General features: G+C 39.7%; 3 protein-coding genes and 1 non-coding gene across 8 annotated transcripts; 1 reads left to right on the forward strand and 3 right to left on the reverse strand.

The window, feature by feature from the left end:
• Positions 1–260: 260 nt before the first annotated feature.
• Positions 261–332, reverse strand: trnae-cuc (transfer RNA glutamic acid (anticodon CUC)). Its single transcript has one exon. It is a non-coding gene; the product is annotated as a tRNA-Glu (tRNA).
• Positions 333–579: 247 nt separating this feature from the next.
• On the forward strand, positions 580–3,647 carry LOC131698595 (pancreatic progenitor cell differentiation and proliferation factor-like). The gene is made up of 6 exons (XM_058990994.1): positions 580–765; positions 1,188–1,281; positions 2,132–2,225; positions 2,528–2,605; positions 3,110–3,206; positions 3,318–3,647. Exons 3-6 carry the CDS (start codon positions 2,171–2,173, stop codon positions 3,439–3,441), a joined length of 354 nt encoding a protein of 117 aa, XP_058846977.1. The 5' UTR covers positions 580–765; positions 1,188–1,281; positions 2,132–2,170; the 3' UTR covers positions 3,442–3,647.
• A 696-nt stretch (positions 3,648–4,343) lies between these two features.
• On the reverse strand, positions 4,344–8,487 carry LOC117962957 (pancreatic progenitor cell differentiation and proliferation factor-like protein). Of its 5 annotated transcripts, none has more exons than XR_009307649.1 (4): positions 8,235–8,487; positions 6,850–6,916; positions 5,970–6,068; positions 4,344–5,235 (listed from the first exon to the last, which is right to left on the reverse strand). XR_009307649.1 is itself a non-coding variant. In XM_034907887.2 (4 exons), the coding sequence occupies exons 1-4, from the start codon at positions 7,921–7,923 to the stop codon at positions 5,138–5,140; spliced, it is 330 nt and encodes a 109-aa protein (XP_034763778.2). In that variant the 5' UTR covers positions 7,924–8,217; the 3' UTR covers positions 4,344–5,137. The 5 variants fall into 5 exon arrangements, 1 of the variants encoding a protein (XP_034763778.2); XR_009307647.1 differs by having other exon boundaries at positions 6,850–6,921; XR_009307650.1 differs by lacking the exon at positions 8,235–8,487 and adding an exon at positions 7,863–8,217.
• Positions 8,488–10,886: 2,399 nt separating this feature from the next.
• LOC117420317 (protein-tyrosine kinase 6-like) lies at positions 10,887–20,106 on the reverse strand. Its single transcript, XM_034905904.2, has 8 exons — positions 19,630–20,106; positions 18,581–18,702; positions 17,434–17,597; positions 15,734–15,899; positions 15,150–15,308; positions 14,295–14,476; positions 13,054–13,207; positions 10,887–12,704 (listed from the first exon to the last, which is right to left on the reverse strand). Exons 1-8 carry the CDS (start codon positions 20,004–20,006, stop codon positions 12,505–12,507), a joined length of 1,524 nt encoding a protein of 507 aa, XP_034761795.1. The 5' UTR covers positions 20,007–20,106; the 3' UTR covers positions 10,887–12,504.
• Positions 20,107–20,685: the final 579 nt, after the last annotated feature.

The following is a 20,685-nucleotide window of genomic DNA, read 5'->3' on the forward strand; positions in this document are numbered from 1 at the left end:
CTGAAGACACAGCAGGTGGTGCTGCAGTGTAAATGAAAGGAAAATATTTTCTAGTACAGTACTAGTAAGTTACTCAACTGCATTTTATTATTTATTTCTTAGCAGACGCCCTTATCCAGCATTTGAAAATATAAAGCCTACTCACCCGGTACTCTTCACATTTCTGTAGTATACATAAGATATTACACAATCTTACATTATTCTAATTACAATTAATTACAATTCAGATTTTAAAAAACACATAAATAAAAAAAGAGTCATTCCCTGACCGGGAATCGAACCCGGGCCGCGGCGGTGAGAGCGCCGAATCCTAACCACTAGACCACCAGGGAGAATTAAAAGCTTTTGGTATAAACGTGGTTGGAAAGTCCACACAACTCTCATACGTAAAAGCATATGTAACCAGTGTTGCTAAATCTCGTGTAGAAAGCGGTTCTTTTTTAGCGGATTTGGTAACTGTGTGCAACTGTGTGTCGACCCAGACTGCGAAGCTCCGCCCCTTGACTCCGGCTTCAGGGGGGGATGGGGAGAGCTATGACGTCAACATCCAGCCAGTCTATATAAACAGCTGACGCTGAAAATCGGTAGAATTAATTATTTTTTACTGACGTGAAAGAAAGGAAGACGCAGGCTTGTGCCCAGTATTTCATTTACAAATGGGCCCCGTTGCCTAGCGTTTATTTTCCTGAGCTTTGCTGTCTGAGATATTTTTGCTGTTTGGTGCTAATTAAAGGACTGGAAAGCCGAAGAAACTAAGAAAATCAAGTATGTAACGTAAATTAAAGTTGGGCGGGGGGCTTGGTATGTGCTGTGTTGTGTGAAAAAAAATAAAAAATATGGACGGGATGGGAAACCACCTAAACAGGGCAAATTGTCCGAAATACCAATACTAAATCCCTTAATATCAATCGTTAACATTTATTTACGCGTGGTTTTGTTGGAAGCATTTTTATTTGTAATGTCTGAAAGACAAAACTTGGTTTGTATTGAAATAACGACGGCGGAGAATGTACGAGTGAGCGAAATGTGGCAGGCAGTGACGTGGAGTGTTTTTAATCATTTCATATGTCATTTTATGTACATCCTTTTTGTAACTATATTTTCGTGTTTTCATAATTTATGGACAAAAAATGAAAGTGCTTTACAGCAGTGTCTCGGTGTTTTCCATTCATTTTCTTCTCTCCTAGGTTTGCCAAATAGTATGAATATCATCAGACATTTCAGCAGTGAATCCAGGTTTCTAGTTTCCCAGACGTTCAGCAGTAAAAACTTCTAGAGCAGGTATGCATCTTGTTTCTAGAAATGTTTAATGTGACTGCAATGTTTGTCCCTCGCAAACGTCATGTATTTTGTATTGGCGTCTTCTGTAGTCTGTGCAGTGGCCTGAGTACACAAAAACAATTATTCGAGATCAAACTGTGCTAAAGGAGTTAAAAGAATATTTACTACAGGATTGATTAGTCCATGTTTATTGGCGTTTTAAGTACACTGACTGCACGCATTGCGAATGTGACCGTGGCATGGAATAGGCGTAACGTTCATTTTCAGATGTATTTTTGAGTGTTGAACAGTGTTTTCAAAGTGCTTTATTTTGGTGGACGGTGGCTCTGGAAAATAATAAAAATCCTCAATCCCTTTACAATATGGAGCCCGTCCCCCGCACCCCAACCCTTCAGTTTAGATTATGGTAATCTTAAACCTGTTCAACCTGGGGTGGAAAGTCAAATATTTGTTTACTGTTCAAGGTTTATTAGTCCATGAAGGACAGTCACACACTGCACGTGGTGTGACTGCTCTGCCTGACACTGTACATGGCTGCTTTCATGAGGGGTCAGTTCAGTACCATAGTGTCCTTCACCAAAGTTCTAATTTTAAAAAATACTTGTCCCACGCAAGTGGTGCCAAGAAAGGTAATCTAATCCTTGACACAGACTCTGAAATTCAACCTGAATGTCCAGCTGTCTAACTCCTGTTCTTGCTTGGTGTTTTCCCAGAGTATATATCAAGTCTCCCACACCTCAAGAAGCTTGTTCTAATCTCTTAAATTGTGTGGTGTTTTAATTTGTGTTAATGCATTTTCAATGGCATCTGACTTGGTTGTCTTCCACCAACCCCCCCCCCCCCCCCCCAGGTTTACCACCTCGGTACCGTGTGAAATAAGATCAGGAAGATGGCATCAATTCCTTCAGTCGGCTCGCTTGTTGCAACCCACGATTATTACCGAAGTAAGTTTGAGGCTGGATATGCAGTATTTTGGTCAAGGCTGAAGGTATTTATCCAGTCTTTACCTAACTGGTGGCTAAGCAGTTGTTTGACTAGTGGAGGCGGATGTCATGACTAAACATGTTATCATAGTGGTTAATCAATGTATTTTATAAATCCTAATCCTACATGTGAAAACATGCACTTTACACGTGACTTCATTGTTAAATATAATCTCTTCTAGGTTTCATGTTGCAGGTCTGACAGTACTTGACACAGTTTGTTATAGTAACCGATATAATTCATTTTTTCTCTTCCTCTGCAGGGCGCCTGGGTTCCAACTCAAGTAGCAGCTCTTGTGGAAGTTCTGAATATGCTGGAGAGGTCATTCCGCACCATCCTGGTAAGCAGATGTTTGTAACTGAAGTACACAATTACATGCAATGTTTGCATCACTATTGCAAGTAGACCAAAAGGCTGCTGTGGAATGTCATTCATATTTGCAGGTGCGCAGGACTTGCTTGGTACAGTAGTAGCGTTGGTACTAGTCACTTCTGTACTTGTAGTTCTTCCAAGCGAGTTCTCAAATGCCTGCGGCCTTCCTCCCCTTTCTGACAGTATCTTTTGTTCAGTGGATTGGTTTGATAATTGTCCGCTCCCATGCTTTTTAGAGATTGCGGGGGAGGGGTCATGCCAGCCCTCGGTCGGGCGTGTCTCCACTTTTATTGGGATGAGCAGCAGGAAACGTGTTGGGTTCTGTCTGACTACACCTTGATCATGACCAACCCCTCATCAGTGTAGGGAAATCTCTTCAGAACTACCAAGTACATCATTGGTTGGAATCTATCACTTGCATGTTAGCCTGACCCCCCCCTCCCCCCCCCCCCTTTTTTTATTTTATTTGCAGGTTTGCCAAAATCTGATCCTGGTCACTGGTGGTCAAGCTTATTCTTTGGGAAACCAAACCAGCCAACTATGACCACATTGACAGAATCTCCAAATAAGCAAGTTGACTTTTCTATATCTAGAGATCTATCTGTCTCTATCCATCCAGTCTTAAGGCGGTGTGTGTGAGAAATTATCATGACTCATTGTGTCTGTTTTCTCTTTTGTAGATCTGGAACCTTTCACTTGTCTGATGACAAAGTGACCTGTGGTCTGGCTCGGGAAGTGATGAGGAAACCAAGCCCAAGCAAGGACAGTGAGCCCAGCAAACCAGAGGCTGGGGCTTCATCCTAAACCTGGAACTGCGCTCTGGAATTCGATTCTGAGGAACGCTAGGGACGGAAAGCACCATTACATGTATTACTTTAGAAAGGCTGCTTTTTGTGTTTTTAAACAAAGAAAAAAAAAAACTTTACATTTCCTGTAACCCTTTTTTTTTTTTTTTTTTCTTACCACCTTGGGTTTTGCAGATTTAATAAAATAGCCTTCAGCAGCCAACACATCTGATTTTGGATTTGTTATTTTGGTTTGAACAAAGTGTTAAATTATTTATAGTTTCTAAAATGTGTTCAGGCAAGATGTTTTAAGAAATTGTATAAAAGCCAGGCACACTTCTACAGCCCCAAAGTGTTGTCTTAATACAAAAGTTGTCTAATGCGGTACTTAGCACTGTATCTTGGAAGCCATTTGATACACATTCAAGTTTTGGCAGCTGTGTTCATCAGGGACAAGAAAGCCTGTGTGCCCATAGCTCTAACCTGCACTTAGTTTACAGAAGCGAGAATTAGCAAAAGACACTAGCTTGACAGGGCGTTTTTGTGTTCAAATTCCCCTACAATGTGCAGTTGAGCAACTACCTACTTAATTTCTTATTTATTGCATCATTCCCCGTGTGTGGGTTACATAACAATTTGTCAGTAAGTGATTAATCATTTTTCCCTTTGGATTCGTAAGCAGTCGACGTCTTGCTTTTTACTGAAATTTCTGGTCTTAAAAGCTGAACAATGATGAAATTGTCTTGATGCCCAGATCGGCACCAACTAATCTTCTAATGCACTGAACATCCAGTATTAAATGCAATCTGCTTAATATACGGTGTCGTACATTGCAAAGGCAGCATTGGCTTGTGTAGATTGCACAACTGCAAAGTCCTAGCTGTGACAGAACAGTACATGAATCTGAGGCCATATACGGTGTGTGTGGAATTGACAAATATTTATTACATGTTATAAAGTATAATGGTATTTAGGTTTTTTTAGTTTTTATTTTGTATGTCACAGATCCCAGAGAATTATAAAACTCAACTGTAAATATTTATTTTAAATGTTGGAATAGTATACAAAATAATGCTATACATATTTACAAAAACAAAACTATTTTCTAATGGCTGATGAAACATTTTGAGAAGTAGTTTCTATGTGTTCCAGTAATCTTTTGCACTACCTGTTTTTCTGTACATCGCTCAAATAGCCTCAAGTTCATTCCAGTGTGTTTCAGAGAAGGCCCGGTACTGTAGAATTATGTAACAGTCTCAACCTATTCCAAATTATTGGCAAAATGCAAAATTGCTAAGCGAGCTCAACATACCGTAATTTATTTGCTCTTTAGTGTTTTACTTCAAGCTTTTGTGCTGATTCTACACTTGTGTGTTTGTTCTTTCTCAGCCACACATCTGTCGGAGCTTTAGCACTATCAATGAACCAACTGATTTCTAGGGCCATGTACACTCCTTTCCCCTCTTAATGTTCCAAGTTTGGCCTGCTGCCTGGTTTTCTAATGGGGGAAAAAAACACATTTCGCCTTTTGGAGCGTCGGTCTTGAGCATCATGTAGTTCCTCTGGTTTTCAAGCCATTGTAATTCAGTAACATTAAAACACGTACCGGTTTCCTCGTCCTTCATTAGCACAGACCCTACAAAGTTACTTTTTTTTTGGCTCCATCAGAGTGAGTCCGGGTTTGCTGGTGCTTTCTGTTGGGATAATGTTTTATCCTATTTTTCTGAAGAAACCTTGCCAGTATTGGAGTTCTGTCCCAAACTTCCAAAAAACACACTGCTCAACCAGCTTTTCTCCACAGCTGTTGGAGAACCTGTTAGAGTTTTAATTACAAAAACAGACAAAAATGTAACACTCAAGTTTGGAGACTGATTTTACACATCATACATCCTGCAACTAGGATAGCTCTTTAATCTTTTACCTCTCTGGGATACTGTTGTCTGCCCAGAGATACACACCAACAATACAATGTTACCAATCTGCAGAACCTCCTGCCTTTATCTCTAGCACCAAATCCATTACTTATGCATTGTGGGATACATAGGGGGTATAGTGGAGGCACTCATAGGTACTGTACGTATTTCAAAAACATGCACATAGGCAATGGATTAGGCAATGGATTGTGCTGTGGATAGGTCCCTTCCCAGTGTAAGGTTACTGGCATGTATAGAGCTGTGAGCAGTGTGTATATTACTCTTCTGAGTCAGCGCTGTTATCACAATGAGCAATCAAGATGCATGAAGTAAGCTGGGTAACACAATTAAGTTTTCTCATGCTCAAAGGAAGTATCTCTTACGTAGGTACATCCCTACAATTACACGTGACAGTACAAGACCAAACCCTGTTGTGAATTCATTTTTAAGTACATAAAAATGACTGAGTCACCCTGCTGCCCAAAGAAAACTAAGTTATAAGTCAATGGTTTTGCTCTGCAGGTTTCTTCCAAGTGTGGTCTGTAACACAAGGAGAACACTTTCTTTTACAGGAAATACTGGTTCCTTAACATCTGTGTGGTCTTGGTTGACAAACCAACACAGTAATACGTACCTTGATGTATGGATTTAGTGGTTAGAGGGAGGTTCCCTTCACTATCTTTTGACAGTGTGAAGATTCCAGATGAAAGGCTGGAAGAGGAATTCAGTCGGTCTGAAATAATACAACATATGTTGTGACATTACATGTGTTCTGTATTATTATAGTGACGTTTGTGTCAGTTCATCATTTTTTTGATATTTTTACCAAAGTATTCCCATTGATTGCTTTACTAATGGACTGATATAGTTTACTGCAAGTTTTTCATCTTTTTAGGTGGGTGACAAGAAGAGTCCTACAGTTCTGTGAGAGAAGGAGATGTTTTAGCCTGCATACATATATATTAGTTTATTTAGCAGACGTCTTTATCCAAGGCGACTTACAGAGACTAGGGTGTGTGAACTATGCATCAACTGCAGAGTCACTTACAGCTACATATCACCCGAAAGACGGAGCACAAGGAGGTTAAATGACTTGCTCAGGGTCACACAATGAGTCAGTGGCTGAGGTGGGATTTGAACCGGGGATCCCCTGGTTACAAGCCCTTTTCTTTAACCACTGGACCACACAGCCTCCTTACAGTACATACAGTACATAGAGTAGAATACTTGAAATAATTAGTACCGGTGCATTCATTTCTCACAACTTGCTTAAGCATGTAAATAAATATACCAAAAAGTAGACAAAACAGTATGGTCTCAGTCAGTATTGTATTCAGTTTTGTTAATGCAGATGTTGTTAATGTATATTTTGGATCGTTTGGTACAGTAACTTAGTCTCTTCAGATGAATCCTATTGCACTGGTCTTAAATAAAAAGACACATGGCGAATGCCAGCTCGATTGGATTATATAACAGTTGTACTGAAGTTCCATACAGAGTGCAGAGCCGCTTACTTCTGTAAAACTGATTCCTCGCAAGCAGGCAGCTTGGTGAGGGGACTGCAGCCATGCTGGACAACAGCTGCTCTAAAAGAGGGGAGAAAACAACTGCCTTTAAACACTGGAGTGAAAGCAAAGGGTTCAGATACAAATCATGTAGTCTCTGTAAGTCTGCTAAATAAACAAATAATAATAATAATGATCCCACCCACACCATTCACAACTTGCAGAACGCAAAACCACACATGAAGTTGCTGCTCGTGCATTTACAGCAATAGGAGTTATATAAATGATGAGTCAACACCGCGCAAAGTACAATACGAACCTTTCTTATTGTTATTGTTTCAAAATGAGGTTGTTAATTTAATGTCCTCTGCAGGCACCAACCATGGGCAGGCATGCTCAAAGAATCTGTAGAAATGCTGATTTGCTGGAACACTATAACATGCTGTCAGCAGACATATGCGTGGGAGACAGATGCACTTTGTGTTACGACTGAACTCTGTCCTTTGTTTTTACTGCTTCTGTTGGCTCAGCGCACTGTGTTGGAAATGTCAGCATCACCATTTGGGATCAGGGAGAACGGTTAAGGAGCGGTTAAAGTATTCAGAGGTCCCATACAAAAAATCCACTTTGGGGATATGCTGTATGACATGGTCAACTGTGCAACGCTAACAGAACTTATGATAAACATTAAATCCATAGACTGTATATGTAGAGCAGTGGTCAATGCATGCTATAAGAATATTTTCCACAATTCCTGCTAGACACAACTGCTTAAAAATATTTAACACAAATGATTTTACTTTTATTGGTGCTAATCTCTATGTGTCATGTACTACTTAATCAGTAAATAACTTTTGTAAGTGTTAGTATAGAGTAAACTGGTCCGCATACCAAGGTCCCTCTTTTAGTAACACTGTAACACATGTCAGGGACATTTCATGAGCAGAACATCAATAAACTCTTTTTGCTGCTTCTCTTTGATCTTACTACAGCTGATCAAGGCATGACTGGCAGGCACTGACCTCTTTGCAATGATGCTGTGGAAAAACACACTCCTGATCGACAATATCTGAAACGTTGCATTTAAGCAGTGCATTCTGCTGGGTTGTTGTTTGATAATGAAACCTGTGCCAGATAATTCTCTTCCATGTCTCCACCTGCTAGACTTCCTTGTTCTTCAGTACATATTTTACCACAACTGCATTGCAAAGTGTGTTTTTTTCTTAGTAGATATACAGGTATATATTGCCCAGTTAATATTCTAACTGCTGAAATTCATTGCATTGAATGAAAATAGCATTTAATACAATCCAAAATTGTTTCATATTCATATTTAACTTGTAGTTTTATGCATTTCTACGAGAACAGACCAGTAAAATACAGATTGAACCTACCTTTGTAAGTTTGATTTCTGTTTCCTTCTTTGATTGAAGACTCCTTTAGGTTTATCAAATCTTATTTATAAATACCTGCATAGATATCTTTTCTATTCTTCTTCTTCTTCTTCTTCTTCTTCTTCTTCTTCTTCTTCTTCTTCTTATTCTTATTATGTTTTTTTTTGTTTGTTTGTTTTTATCAATTTAGCACTTAAATGTCCAATGTTTTAAAAACAGAGCTAAAATATATTTCTTCTTGCCTAAGGCTTGTTCACTGGCATACAAAAAATAGCACAGCTTCAACGGTCTTAAGTAAGAAAATAACATTACATGATTGGTTAAGAAGCCTGAAAGGCCCGCCCCCTGAAGTTTCTGAGAACTCCTAGCAACAAGGAATAGGACAAGAGACAGAGGCTTAGTTAAGGTCATTTGAAAAAGATCTATTCAGCAAGCTGGAACTTTATTTTGTAATGTATGTTTGCTGAAATAATCTATATTCGTAGCTGTGTGGTTTTTCAAGCTTTTTCATTGCTTATAGTTTATATCGTACCATACTTCTCTAGGCTTTATCATGCTTACCTATATTTCCCATGATTTCACTGTGCTTTACAGCAGTTCTGTATGCTTTGGAGGACCACAGTATCTGTTACTCAAAACTGTGAAAAGTGCTGAATCTAATCACTGGTTAATATGTTTATGTGATTATGTGATGTTTATCAAAATGAAGTAGCCATAATGTACTTACTACATTACCCCAAATGAATGAATATAAAGTAAAAACGAAGCAATACAAATGACTACAGAATTGCTCATGCGTGTAACCCTGATACAAATCAGGACCTTTAGATTCATAAGGATCCTGATATGCAAGTTTCAGAAAGGAGCTTGTCAGTGTGCCATTAGAACTAGAGAGGTTCTCTGAAGTCAGGCTGAGTGGAGTTGCTTTGCTAGCATTCTCAGTGGAACCTGGCTCTGGATACTGAGCAGGGGGTAGAAAGTAGAGGGGTGCTCTGTAAAACTTTAAAGCACTGCCTAGCTGGCTAGCTGAAAAGCTGCAGATCCGGTAATGCTAATACAATGCAAAAGCCAATCACAGATATTTGTAAGTTTGCTTTTCAATGCACCCAAGTCTAAAGTCCATTTTACCACTGACACATTCCGTGCCAGTTTTATACCTTCTCTGTTATTAAATATAAATTCAAGAAACAGCATGAACAAAGCACTCCACTCATTCAAGGGAAGCTAAAACAACAAAAAAGAAAAGATGTGGTTCACTCCAGTCTGAATCAGGAATCACCCCCATAACAACTCACTATACTATACTGCTTTTAATATGTTTTTGTTTTATTGAAAGAGCAAACACGGCAGCAAAAATACCTGACACATTCCACACATAGTAAAGCCTCAGCCTCACACGTTTAAACTATGCCCTACATAATGCAATGTAACTGAAGCACTGGTCTGCTGAACAACACTCTAAGACCTCCTTTAGCAGCATGCAGTGAAGCAAGGCCACTGGGCATGCTCAGTAAGTCTTCCCTTTGTTTACAAGGTTATGTAGAGTAAAGGTCACCCTGCACAAGAAGGCGGAAAAAAGGTCTTAATTCAAGACACAGTTAAGCCTTACATGCTGTCTAGACACAGAAACTGTGCATAAGTCAAATTACTCGATGATTTCTTCAGAGTTGTGAAATTTGTTTCCCCCTTTCAAATATGCCTTTTGTTTTGCTTTAGAGACTGAAAGGTGTTGTGAACATATACACCCAGTGTTAGTATGAGTGGGTATAAATACATACCAGGTGATAATGCCTAAAAAACAGGCTATGAATTCCTCGTCAGCGTTTACTGGGCTCCATTCAAGCTCAGTAACAGTATTTCGAATGCATCTTTTGAGAAATAAATCATGCCAACATTGGGCAGAGTAAATCTGCTCCACTGTACTGTAGCCCTGTAGCTTAAACCATTTTAAAACCGAAAGGCAGGTCATAGAGTACCTGGTAAGAAAGGGACTGTAATGTGGATACAATAATATTTTCCAATGTGGTTGATCCTTCTGTGTGGGCTGAAAAAACAGCCAGCTCACACTGTCGCTATTTCACCATGCCAGAGCTTGACCTTACCGTCCCTTATATTTATACCACTATGATTTCTCAAGCTGGCTGTGGCTGTGTGCATGGCAGTCGTCTCCCACACTGCTTGAGATATGCAGAGCTGGAAGCTCATGGCTTGGTGCCAGCCATGTAAACACACATAAACCCAACAAGTGCGGTTGCTATATCAGGGAAAAAGACCCTGCTGGAGCCTGGCACAGCTCTGCATTGTTGACTGGCACACTGATATGACACAATACTGACCTCTTCATAAGGCAACGCTTGTTAATTTGAACAGAAAAAGTAAAGATATCAATATAAAAAGATTAGCAACTAACAAACAATACAGTACTGTATTAAAATAAAGAAACAGATTATATATGTATATATAAAAGTAGCTTGTTTACAGCACTGCTTTTTCCACCCAACCCGAAACGTCCTGATATAATTGATTTTTGTGTACCTACATGAACTTTTTCTATTTGATTGTGCACATTTTGGTACACAGACGTTTTCCTATATATAATTTTTTTAATTATGTCTCAATCCTAAAAATGCAAAACTTTTGGCCATTGCTGTACATAGAGCTAAAAAAAATATGTTGCATACGGTATGATGAGAGACCTGCTTTCAGCCACACAGAATCAGGTGTCAAAACAACAAGGCTGTGAATAACCAGTGAGGCGGGACTAGTGGCTGACAGACTAGCCAATGTGACACTGATCAATCTTCCTCATCTCACTGACCAATGACGTGCAGTGTCACCCCACATTGAAATAACCAAACAAGCACAAGATCAGCAATCACCGGCTGGAGCGAGCTGTACACAGTGCTTTTCAGAAATTAGTTTGGTTTACTGAGTGCTGAAGCTTCACGTTCACTGTCAAACCCTGTTATATTCCATGAATGATCACACTGCAGCTTGCCTGTGTAATGAGATCTAAAGCAATGCAGGTGTCTCATTCAGCTATTTCAAGTAGCCTGTTGGCTTTGATTGCTGCCAGCATCATGGTTTAGATACTTGAAATGAACATCAGCCAAGAAGCATTCATTAGTGTTGTATCATCACTCAAATATATCATATACTGAGAACAGGTCATTTTCATGATCATGTGCTATGCACGTGCATATATTTTTTTGCATACTATTTGATAAGAATGACATAAATATTTATATGGGTCATTTTACAATTGCGGTGAATTTTATGTTGCATTTATGAAATATAGCATAGTATCAGAATAAATAAATAATTATTGCTTTTGTGAGACACAAATACATTTAATGGTCAAACCTGCAGATTATTGTCTTGCCAACTATTGTCTTAATATTATTTTAGCCTCTTAAGAGTATGAGTGGATCTGTCAATTAACAGATTAAACTACTCAACTCAACAAAAAGAAGACCAAGAGGCAAACAAAATATTAATGTTGATCATATAAAAAAAAAAAAAAAGAAATATATTAGGAGATTTTGCACATCAAATGTCAAGCAGTGTTTGTTATTAAACATTGAGCAGAGGTGTGAAATGAAGGCAGCCTTGCAATACATACGTCTTACCACAAGGGGGCACCAGAGGTGGTTGACAGATAGAGAAGCATGCTAGCTTTTTTTTTATCTACAGTTATCGATCAAGCAATGTTTTACTTATCTTCATGTTTTGGTTATAGCTATTAGGAAGATCATTAGCAGCTTTGTATTTAGCTTCCAAACTCCATGATCTTGGATTTATTCCTGTTCAAATTATAGAGGTTTGGTAAAAGTTTGAACTAACTGAAAGAAAAAAAAAAAAAAAAAAAAAAAACATTACTCGACAAAACTGTTAAGAATCTCCCTCATTGAAAATACTGTATCCCAAATACAAATAATTTGCAGTCTGTTTGTAGCAGAGAAGGTGGCCCTCTGGTGGTATAAAAGGACTCTGCACCCAGTTCACCCAAACCATATTATCTAAGTGAAGTTCAATTGCATGTATGTCCTCATGTAATACCAATATATACACTGTACATATACCTTGAATATATATAGTGGTTATATATTTACACACACGTTATGCATTTATGTGGCACATAACTACTCCACACGATTTATTTTTGCAGCCACTATTGTGTCTGTCCTATAGATCCTCCTTTAAAATATTCAGCCAGGTGTGCATTGGTGATAATGTGATAGCGTCCCAGCTGGGAAGTTCTGCTGGTCTCTTATCCCCACTCCTGGGAATTCTGTTCTTCGTAGTTGGTACAGTTGTCTAATTTCCAGACCAGCTGCTTGAATTCAGGACGCGCATCAGCTTTCTTCTCCCAGCAGGACATCATGATGGCATAGACAGCTTGGGGACAGTTGTCAGGACATGGCATGCGGTACCCTTTCTCCACTTCCATGAAGACATGGTTAGACATCCCTGCATAAAACAAGGGGGGAATTTAATGACTGGAAATACATTTGAGCTCAGTGATGCTTTGTTGAAAAAGTCCATAACAATATAGATATATTGTAAAATGTGTATTTAAAGCCATCAGTACTAAAGCTATGGCCAAATGTTGTGCATCACCCTGTAGAATTAACTCATTTTGCTTCATAAAGTCAAATGAAACCTGCTGAATAATGTTACGTTAACATATTGAATTATACACCGCTTTGTAGTTTTCCATATACTATTTTTAATACATTGACTATTTTTAATGACATTTCAAAATCTAACATGAAATGCTGTGCTATTATTAATAAAGGGGCATATTGACAAAGCATACCTGGGTAAGGCACCTGACCATGGGTGACAATTTCATACAGAAGAATCCCAAATGACCACACGTCAGATTTGACAGAAAAGCGCCCGTGGCTTATCGCTTCCGGAGCGGACCACTTGTAGGGAATCCGCTTCTCGTCAGAGAAGTAAAAATCATCCTTAAAGGAAAAGCAAAAGCATGAACACTTCATCCTTTAAGGAAAAGCAAAAGGATATCTCCAATATACCCTGTAGCACCAAACCCCTGTCTCCATCACTCCAGTGCACTCAGCAGTGTCTATACATGCATGCATCACTCCAGTGCACTCAGCAGTGTCTATACATGCATGCATCACTCCAGTGCACTCAGCAGTGTCTATACATGCATCACTCCAGTGCACTCAGCAGTGTCTATACATGCATGCATCACTCCAGTGCACTCAGCAGTGTCTATACATGCATGCATCACTCCAGTGCACTCAGCAGTGTCTATACATGCATGCATCACTCCAGTGCACTCAGCAGTGTCTATACATGCATGCATCACTCCAGTGCACTCAGCAGTGTCTATACATGCATGCATCACTCCAGTGCAATCAGCAGTGTCTATACATGCATGCATCACTCCAGTGCACTCAGCAGTGTCTAGACATGCATGCATCACTCCAGTGCACTCAGCAGTGTCTATACATGCATGCATCACTCCAGTGCACTCAGCAGTGTATATACATGCATCACTCCAGTGCACTCAGCAGTGCCTATACATGCATGTATCACTTGGTTATTGCTACGAGCATGTCAAAACAGGGGTTAAGGGGTTATAAGGCTGACACAGATCAGCAGACTGAATCTATTTGTAACTCCACCTCAATGATCTATATTTTACAGCACACCCTTTTTAAAAGCGGAGCTGCTAGGGACGAGAGCTGTGATGCGCATTACTGAGATGTGGGCTGATCGTCCACCCCACCTAACAAAAAAACTCAAAGCAGCTTGTTTTAGGTTCACTTGCACAGTAGTGTTGCACTTCCTTATGCTTATACTATACTGTGCTTAACCATGTTTGCAGTGTGAATAAAAGCGGTCGGCTGACGGCACATGCTTCGGAGGACAGCATGTGTTCGTCTTTGCCACTCCCGAGTCAGCGCGGGGGTGGTAGCGGTGAGCTGAGCCTAAAAATAACTGGATATGCCAAATTGGGAGAAAATAATAAAATAATTGGTGATTACTAAATTAAAAAAAAAAAAAAACCCGTAGGTTAATTACCTTAATCACCCGAGCCAATCCAAAATCCGCTACTTTGCAGATGCCGTTTTCCCCGACCAGAACGTTTCGCGCGGCCAGGTCACGGTGGATGAAGTTCTTGGATTCCAGGTAGGACATCCCATAGGCGACTTGGCTTGCCATGTCTAGAAGGTGGGGCAAGCTTAACGTGCTGCCCTCCTTACCTGAGAAGCAAAGTGAGGAGGAGATAACATGAACTCTTAGCACTGTAAAACTAGAATCATTGCGAAACAGAACCAAATACAGCAAGGGTGGGCAACCCTGGTCCTGGAGGGTCACTGTCCCTCCTGGTTTTTGTTCCAACTGTACCCTAAATTACTTAATTGGACCAATTAAGTGCTTATTAGAAGCTTAATTGGCAAGTTGGAACAAATAACAGGAGCGTCACCGGTCCTCCAGAACCAGGGTTGCCCACCCCTGACATACAGTGTGTGCCAGTGTCAAGCTGTGACCCTGGGTCTCATAGAGCGCCTTTATATCTGTACGCCATCTGGTGGATAACTGCCACTACTACACCTACAGAAGGGTGCATGTAACACCACCTGGGTCTTGTTTCAATCATCTACAATCTGAAAAGAAACTAGTATCTCAAAAATGCTTGGAGTGCATATAGATTTTTTTATCGTTTGTCTGCTTCATTTGTAATACAGTGCAAAAATGTCCTGCTGTGGATTTGGAAACTTCCTTAACCTGTCCTTTGTAATATACTGTTGACAAATGATTATTATTATAATGCAGAAAATGAAACTCAATAACTTTCCATAACATTGCTGTCACATTGCACTACAGTGTTTAATTGCATTAGCCTCCTTAACCAGAAAGGGTCAGTCCACTTACTCCTGAGATACTGTAGGAGGCTCCCTTTTTCCATCAGTTCAGTCACAATGTAAAACGTATCCCCGCTCGTACACACAGCGTAGAGGGAGATCAGGTGTTTATGAGAGAGTTTTTTCATGATCTGAGTCTCAGCCTGGAAGTCTTTGAAATTCATGGTTTCTGTGGAAGATATTAACATTTGCCAGCAGTCATTATCCCACCTGTAGTTACCATCTATAAAAAGCATATTGATTATAACAGCAAGACACCCTATGTAGCAGGCATTACCAGCCAGGCAGCTCAAATCATGTGTATGGTATTATTGCTTCTGTTAAGAGCCCTTACATTGTGAGTTTTTCATTTTTTAAAACGCATAGGAATTCAAAAATGGGTTTCTGCAGTGTCATGCGAGTCATCACAGTGCTAGTGTAGGTAGTTCTTATTTGCTCAATAACTGTATATGCAACAGATGTTAACATACATGCCAAACTTACATATAGCACACCACCCTGAATCTAAAGGCGAAAGCACGTCTGGCTATACTGTACATATTCAAATACACTAAAGCTGAATATCAAGACTGCAGTCCTGGCAGTATCGCTTACCCTTTCTCAACACTTTTATCGCCACTTTGACCTGTTGTTTCCAAAGTCCTTCAAAGACTTCCCCAAAATTCCCAGCGCCCAGTTTTGATTGAAGCGTAAACTCCTCTTTTGGCCGTTCCCAAGCATCCACAGTGGAATGGGAAAGGTCCTTCAACACGGGCTCTTGCTGGAAAGAAATTAAAAATGCAAACATAGCACATCTATAATATCATTATTCACAATTCCTATTACTGATCTCCTGTAGACTGAATGCTACGTCATAGTCGGTGTGTGTGTGGAAACACATTTATTAGGTAGGTTTTAAAGTCAACTGGCCACTTTGAAATAATTCTGTCAAAAAAAATCAGCCACAATGTTGCGTTTCCTGCTGCTGTTAATACATCAAAGACGGACCCCCCCACACCAATGTCTTTGTTTATCTGTTTATCACAGAGTGATGTTGTTCTTTACCATCATAAGTGTCCAGAAACAATAATAAACAATGCTGTAAGCACACGCGTGATGATGTTAATGTTTTGTTGAAACACAAAATGTTGAAAATGCTTTTCACAGTTGGAAGATTCATTAATTTACAGTAAGGCCATATTCACAGTGAAGTGATCATGTGTTGTGGTACTGGGACCACTCACTAATTCACTGCTCTTGAGTTGTGTGGTGGAATGTCCCGCCCCTATATGTATTTGTATTATTATTTATATTATTGTTTGCGGCGCGGATAAAAGCGCTGCGTATTTGTTATTGTTTTTATATTAAAAAACCTTGTGAGGATGCGTGGCTGATCAGCTACTGATTATTTAACTAGCTGACAGTCACGCTTCCTTACTAAACTCGTGCAGACTGTGGCTGAGGGGTAATAAGATAATTAACAGCTAGTTAACCCCTCGGCCAGAGTATAAGAACCTGCAGCTGTCCATGCTGCGGGGAGAGAGTGTACAGAGGAGAGAGCGTAGAGAGCGAGAAACTGCATTTAAAAACAACTGCTATATTTATTTGTTTGGCCAACGCGCCTTTTTGTTTTGTTGTTGGTTTAAACTGTTTGTTTCGTTTTATTATTTAATAAAACGGTTCCACCATTCCATCCATTGCCTTTTGTTTACTGTTACTTCCTGGTCCGTGACGTCACCACACACGCCACTCAGCAGCTGCTCGATCACATATGGTCTCCTGCGTGGAACAAACAACGCCTCCAAGAGCCAGACCAGGAAAGAAAAAGGCGCGTGGGCCAAACAAATAAACAGAAACAAGTATATTTAAATATAGCAGTTGTTTTTAAATGCAGTTTCTCGCTCTCTCCGCTCTCTCCTCTGTACACTCTCTCCCCGCAGCACGGACAGCTGCAGGTTCTTATACTCTGGCTGAGGGGTTAACTAGCTGTTAATTATCTTATTACCCCTCGGCCACAGTCTGCAAGCGTTTGGTAAGGATGCGTGACTGTCAGCTAGTTAAATAATCAGTAGCTGATCAGCCACGCATCCTCACAGGGTTTTTAAATATAAAAACAATAACAAATACTCTGCGCTTTTATCCGCGCCGCAAACAATAATATAAATAATAATACAAATACATATAGGGACGGGACACTCCACCACAGTTGTCTATGTGCATGTCAGATAGACACAAGTGACAAGGAATCATTGTATAATGAGACACCTGTGCAGTAAGTCCACTCCCTGAGTTAGTCATAACTTAGCTGAACTTACTTTTGTGCATGCGTTGGTTAGTTTCACACCCGGAGCGAGATTATGCTGTTTGTAGAAGTTTATGACATCAAGCAGGGTTGAGAATGTGTGTTTGTCATTGAGATAGAACAAGCCAGCGTGTCTCTGAAGAACTTTGAAGTGTTTCACGTTGGTGTCAACCCTCACTGTAGAAAAAAAGACACATTTTAAAAATGTTTCGATCCAGGTTTATTGTTTCTTCAATTTAACGAAACACAATCAGTTTTTGTTGTGGCTCCTTAATAAAGATATTCTTCAGCTGTAAATGTTGAGTGTGTGATTGCTTTATTCTCCTATTCTTTAATGTAAATGCAATCTAATTCTACTAAGTTTGTACAGGTGCTATATAAGCTAGAACAAAGAGCTATCATTTTATAGTCAGATGTCTTTTGCCTCTTCCGTATTGTTGAAATAATATTTCAGAAATACTCTGAAGCTCGTTTGCATTTTCAATTCCTTTTTTCATTTTTAAAGGAAGTCTGTTTTTACATTTCACAATGCTGTAATATTTATTACGTCTCTCCGTCAAGGAAGTTAGTATTTATGGTGCGATCAGGGCTTTGTTTTAGATGTATACTGTGTTCTGCTCATAAAGAAGTTATAACCTGATTCTCTGATATCAAGGATTATTTCCAGGTAAATAAATGCATTTGAGTTTGCAGGGACCCTGTGACATTATATTCAAAAAAGACATGCACTGAAATGGTACTGAAGACTGAAGGATAATGGTCCTTATCATAAAATTTAGATCTAGCTTAATGACTTTTCTACACATCCCTAAAACATGCTTATTGTTACATACAGTGGCACAGCATGGGATTTAGACATGGCATACTTCGTAGGGCTGTGCACAGCAGCATCATCAGAGCAATCACTTTCTGTGTCAAGTGCAAAAACAGATCTCACAGTATGGATTACAAATCACTGGAGTGGTACGATTCCTAAACCCTGGCACCAAGAGCCACACATTGAACTGCATGCACAATTCATGCCAACGAAGGTCCTGGCATCACTAATTAAAGCTACATCACTTCATTGTGCCTTGCCTGCCCCAGTGCTATTTCTGCAAGGGACTTTCTTCAGTTTAACATTGAACTGCATTACACAGGCACAGGGGGCCAAGACTCACCAGATAAAACAAAGCCAACTTTCTCTTTCTCACTGATTCGGACCAGGAAAGTGCCATTAGCATTCCCCGATTGAAGAAGGAGGGTGATGGCTTCGGAGCGACTCAGGTTCCCAAAGTACCATCTGGAATAAAAGAACGTTTAAAAAAAATGTATCACAACATGGAATTCGATGTTTGTTAACATGGTATGCATAATAGGACAGAATATGTAGATACCATACAGGGTTAATTTAATACATTACAGAATCCAATGATACAGGGCAAGAACAGCAAATTGATACAAGTAAATTATTTTGCAAGCAATCCTACATTTTTCAATTCCTACTGCATAATTAAAAAGGTAGTGGAATTTCTCTATTAGGGTCAACAAATAGAGCTGATTCTAACAATGGGAGATCTTAAGATTGTCTTTAGATTGAAAGACACTTAGTAACAAGCTGGTCTATAAGGATTGGGCTTCCTGCAATTGCTTCAGGGTTTCACGTTTCAACTTGGACTTTGAGGAACTACGCTCAAAACCAGTTTCACTCGATTGTTTGTATGATTATTTCAGGGAAAGGACGTCAGAAATCAATCAATCGGATGTCTTCCTTTATGATCTATATTAAACAATTCATCACACCTGTAAACTGGTTCAGCGGCAAAGTACACATTCCAATGAAATCGTCAGCAACACACGGTTTCTGTTGTACGTAAGTGCCCTGCAAGTCCAGGTAAACTGGTGAACATTTATACTGGTCACTTACTTGGGCACCCACCAGGTATAAAAATGGACCTTTTTGGAACAGCATAACCCTATCCTTAACCAGCACCAAGTCTCTTCAAACAGCGTGACCAGCTAACCCAGCAGCCCTGATCAGCGTACACCAGTGCTGAAACTACGGGGTATATTAAATCTCACATTTTCTACAGTTCATTAAAACTTAATAAGAATGCCCAGTCCCGTAGAGCATCGCTTACACTTGTTTAAAAAAAAAAACACTAAACGCTTGTTAAACGCACTTAAATAAGTTGTTCTAAGCTTTAATCGTGTTTTAAAGTCTACTTACAGTTGGGCTTCTACACTTTCTCCGCGCACCAGGTAATTGTAGGGCACAAATCCTTTACCGATTACTTTTCCATTGGGATCTAGCTTCCCAGCTTGCCACCATTCTCCAGAAAAGGTGTAGACCTTAAAGACATCACCTTCTTCGAAGGTTAACTCTTCTTCGGTCCTGGCATTGAAGCGCCACATTGCCGTGTAAATTGCATCTTCGTTCTGAGGCTTCTTATTGAGCACATAGCGTTGCTCGGTATCGACCGTGTTAGTATCATCTGAATCCGGACCGAGTTCTGTGTCAAAATCCTGTTTTGGCTGCTGATCGCCACAACATTTGTCCCACAGGCAATTTAGACAGGGACAGATCCGCTTTAAAATAGCAGCCATATAATATATACTAACTGTATCTATTCTTGTATGATTCTGAAACAGCGATAATTAAAAAAGAAAAAAAAGGTTTCATAAGCCACCACTACCCCAGGTAGCAAAGCATTCAGTTGTTAAAAAAGAAAACGGTAACACCCACAAAAGGTCCAGACCTGTGCATTTCTCTGCCCTGAGAAGTAACTTTCTCATTTTTTATAGTTGGACTTCCTTATTACGGTGCATTCAATTTTAAACCACGCCTAAGTTCTTGTTCACAGTAGATACTGGCACAATAGCATTTACTGAGAGATGGTTAAAGAAAAAAACAATAGTGTCTGTAGCATGACAAACACACTTGAATGTAGTTTTAAAGTAGGTATGAATGCTGAAAATCCCATTTGAATGTAGTTTACATACAGAAAAGAAAAAAAAGCTTGGATCAAAAACCCAATTTGAGGGGAAAAAGTCATTTATAACATCCTTTGCTGTTGCAAATAGGAGCACAAGCATGGCTAGTAACGGGAGGTGTGTCCCTAGGGGTGTTTTAAATGTTCTTCAGGTTAGCACAGTACCAACTTTGTGACCAGATGACTCATTTTCTAAATGTAAATGTACATTGGGAGTACTCCCAACATGCCAGTATGCATGTATCATGCATTATAGAAACCTAGCAAGTTAGACTGAGGCAGACTACAAGTAA

The sequence above is a fragment of the Acipenser ruthenus genome, chromosome 18 (assembly GCF_902713425.1).
Source record: "Acipenser ruthenus chromosome 18, fAciRut3.2 maternal haplotype, whole genome shotgun sequence".
In the NCBI taxonomy this organism is placed as follows: Eukaryota; Metazoa; Chordata; class Actinopteri; order Acipenseriformes; family Acipenseridae; genus Acipenser; species Acipenser ruthenus.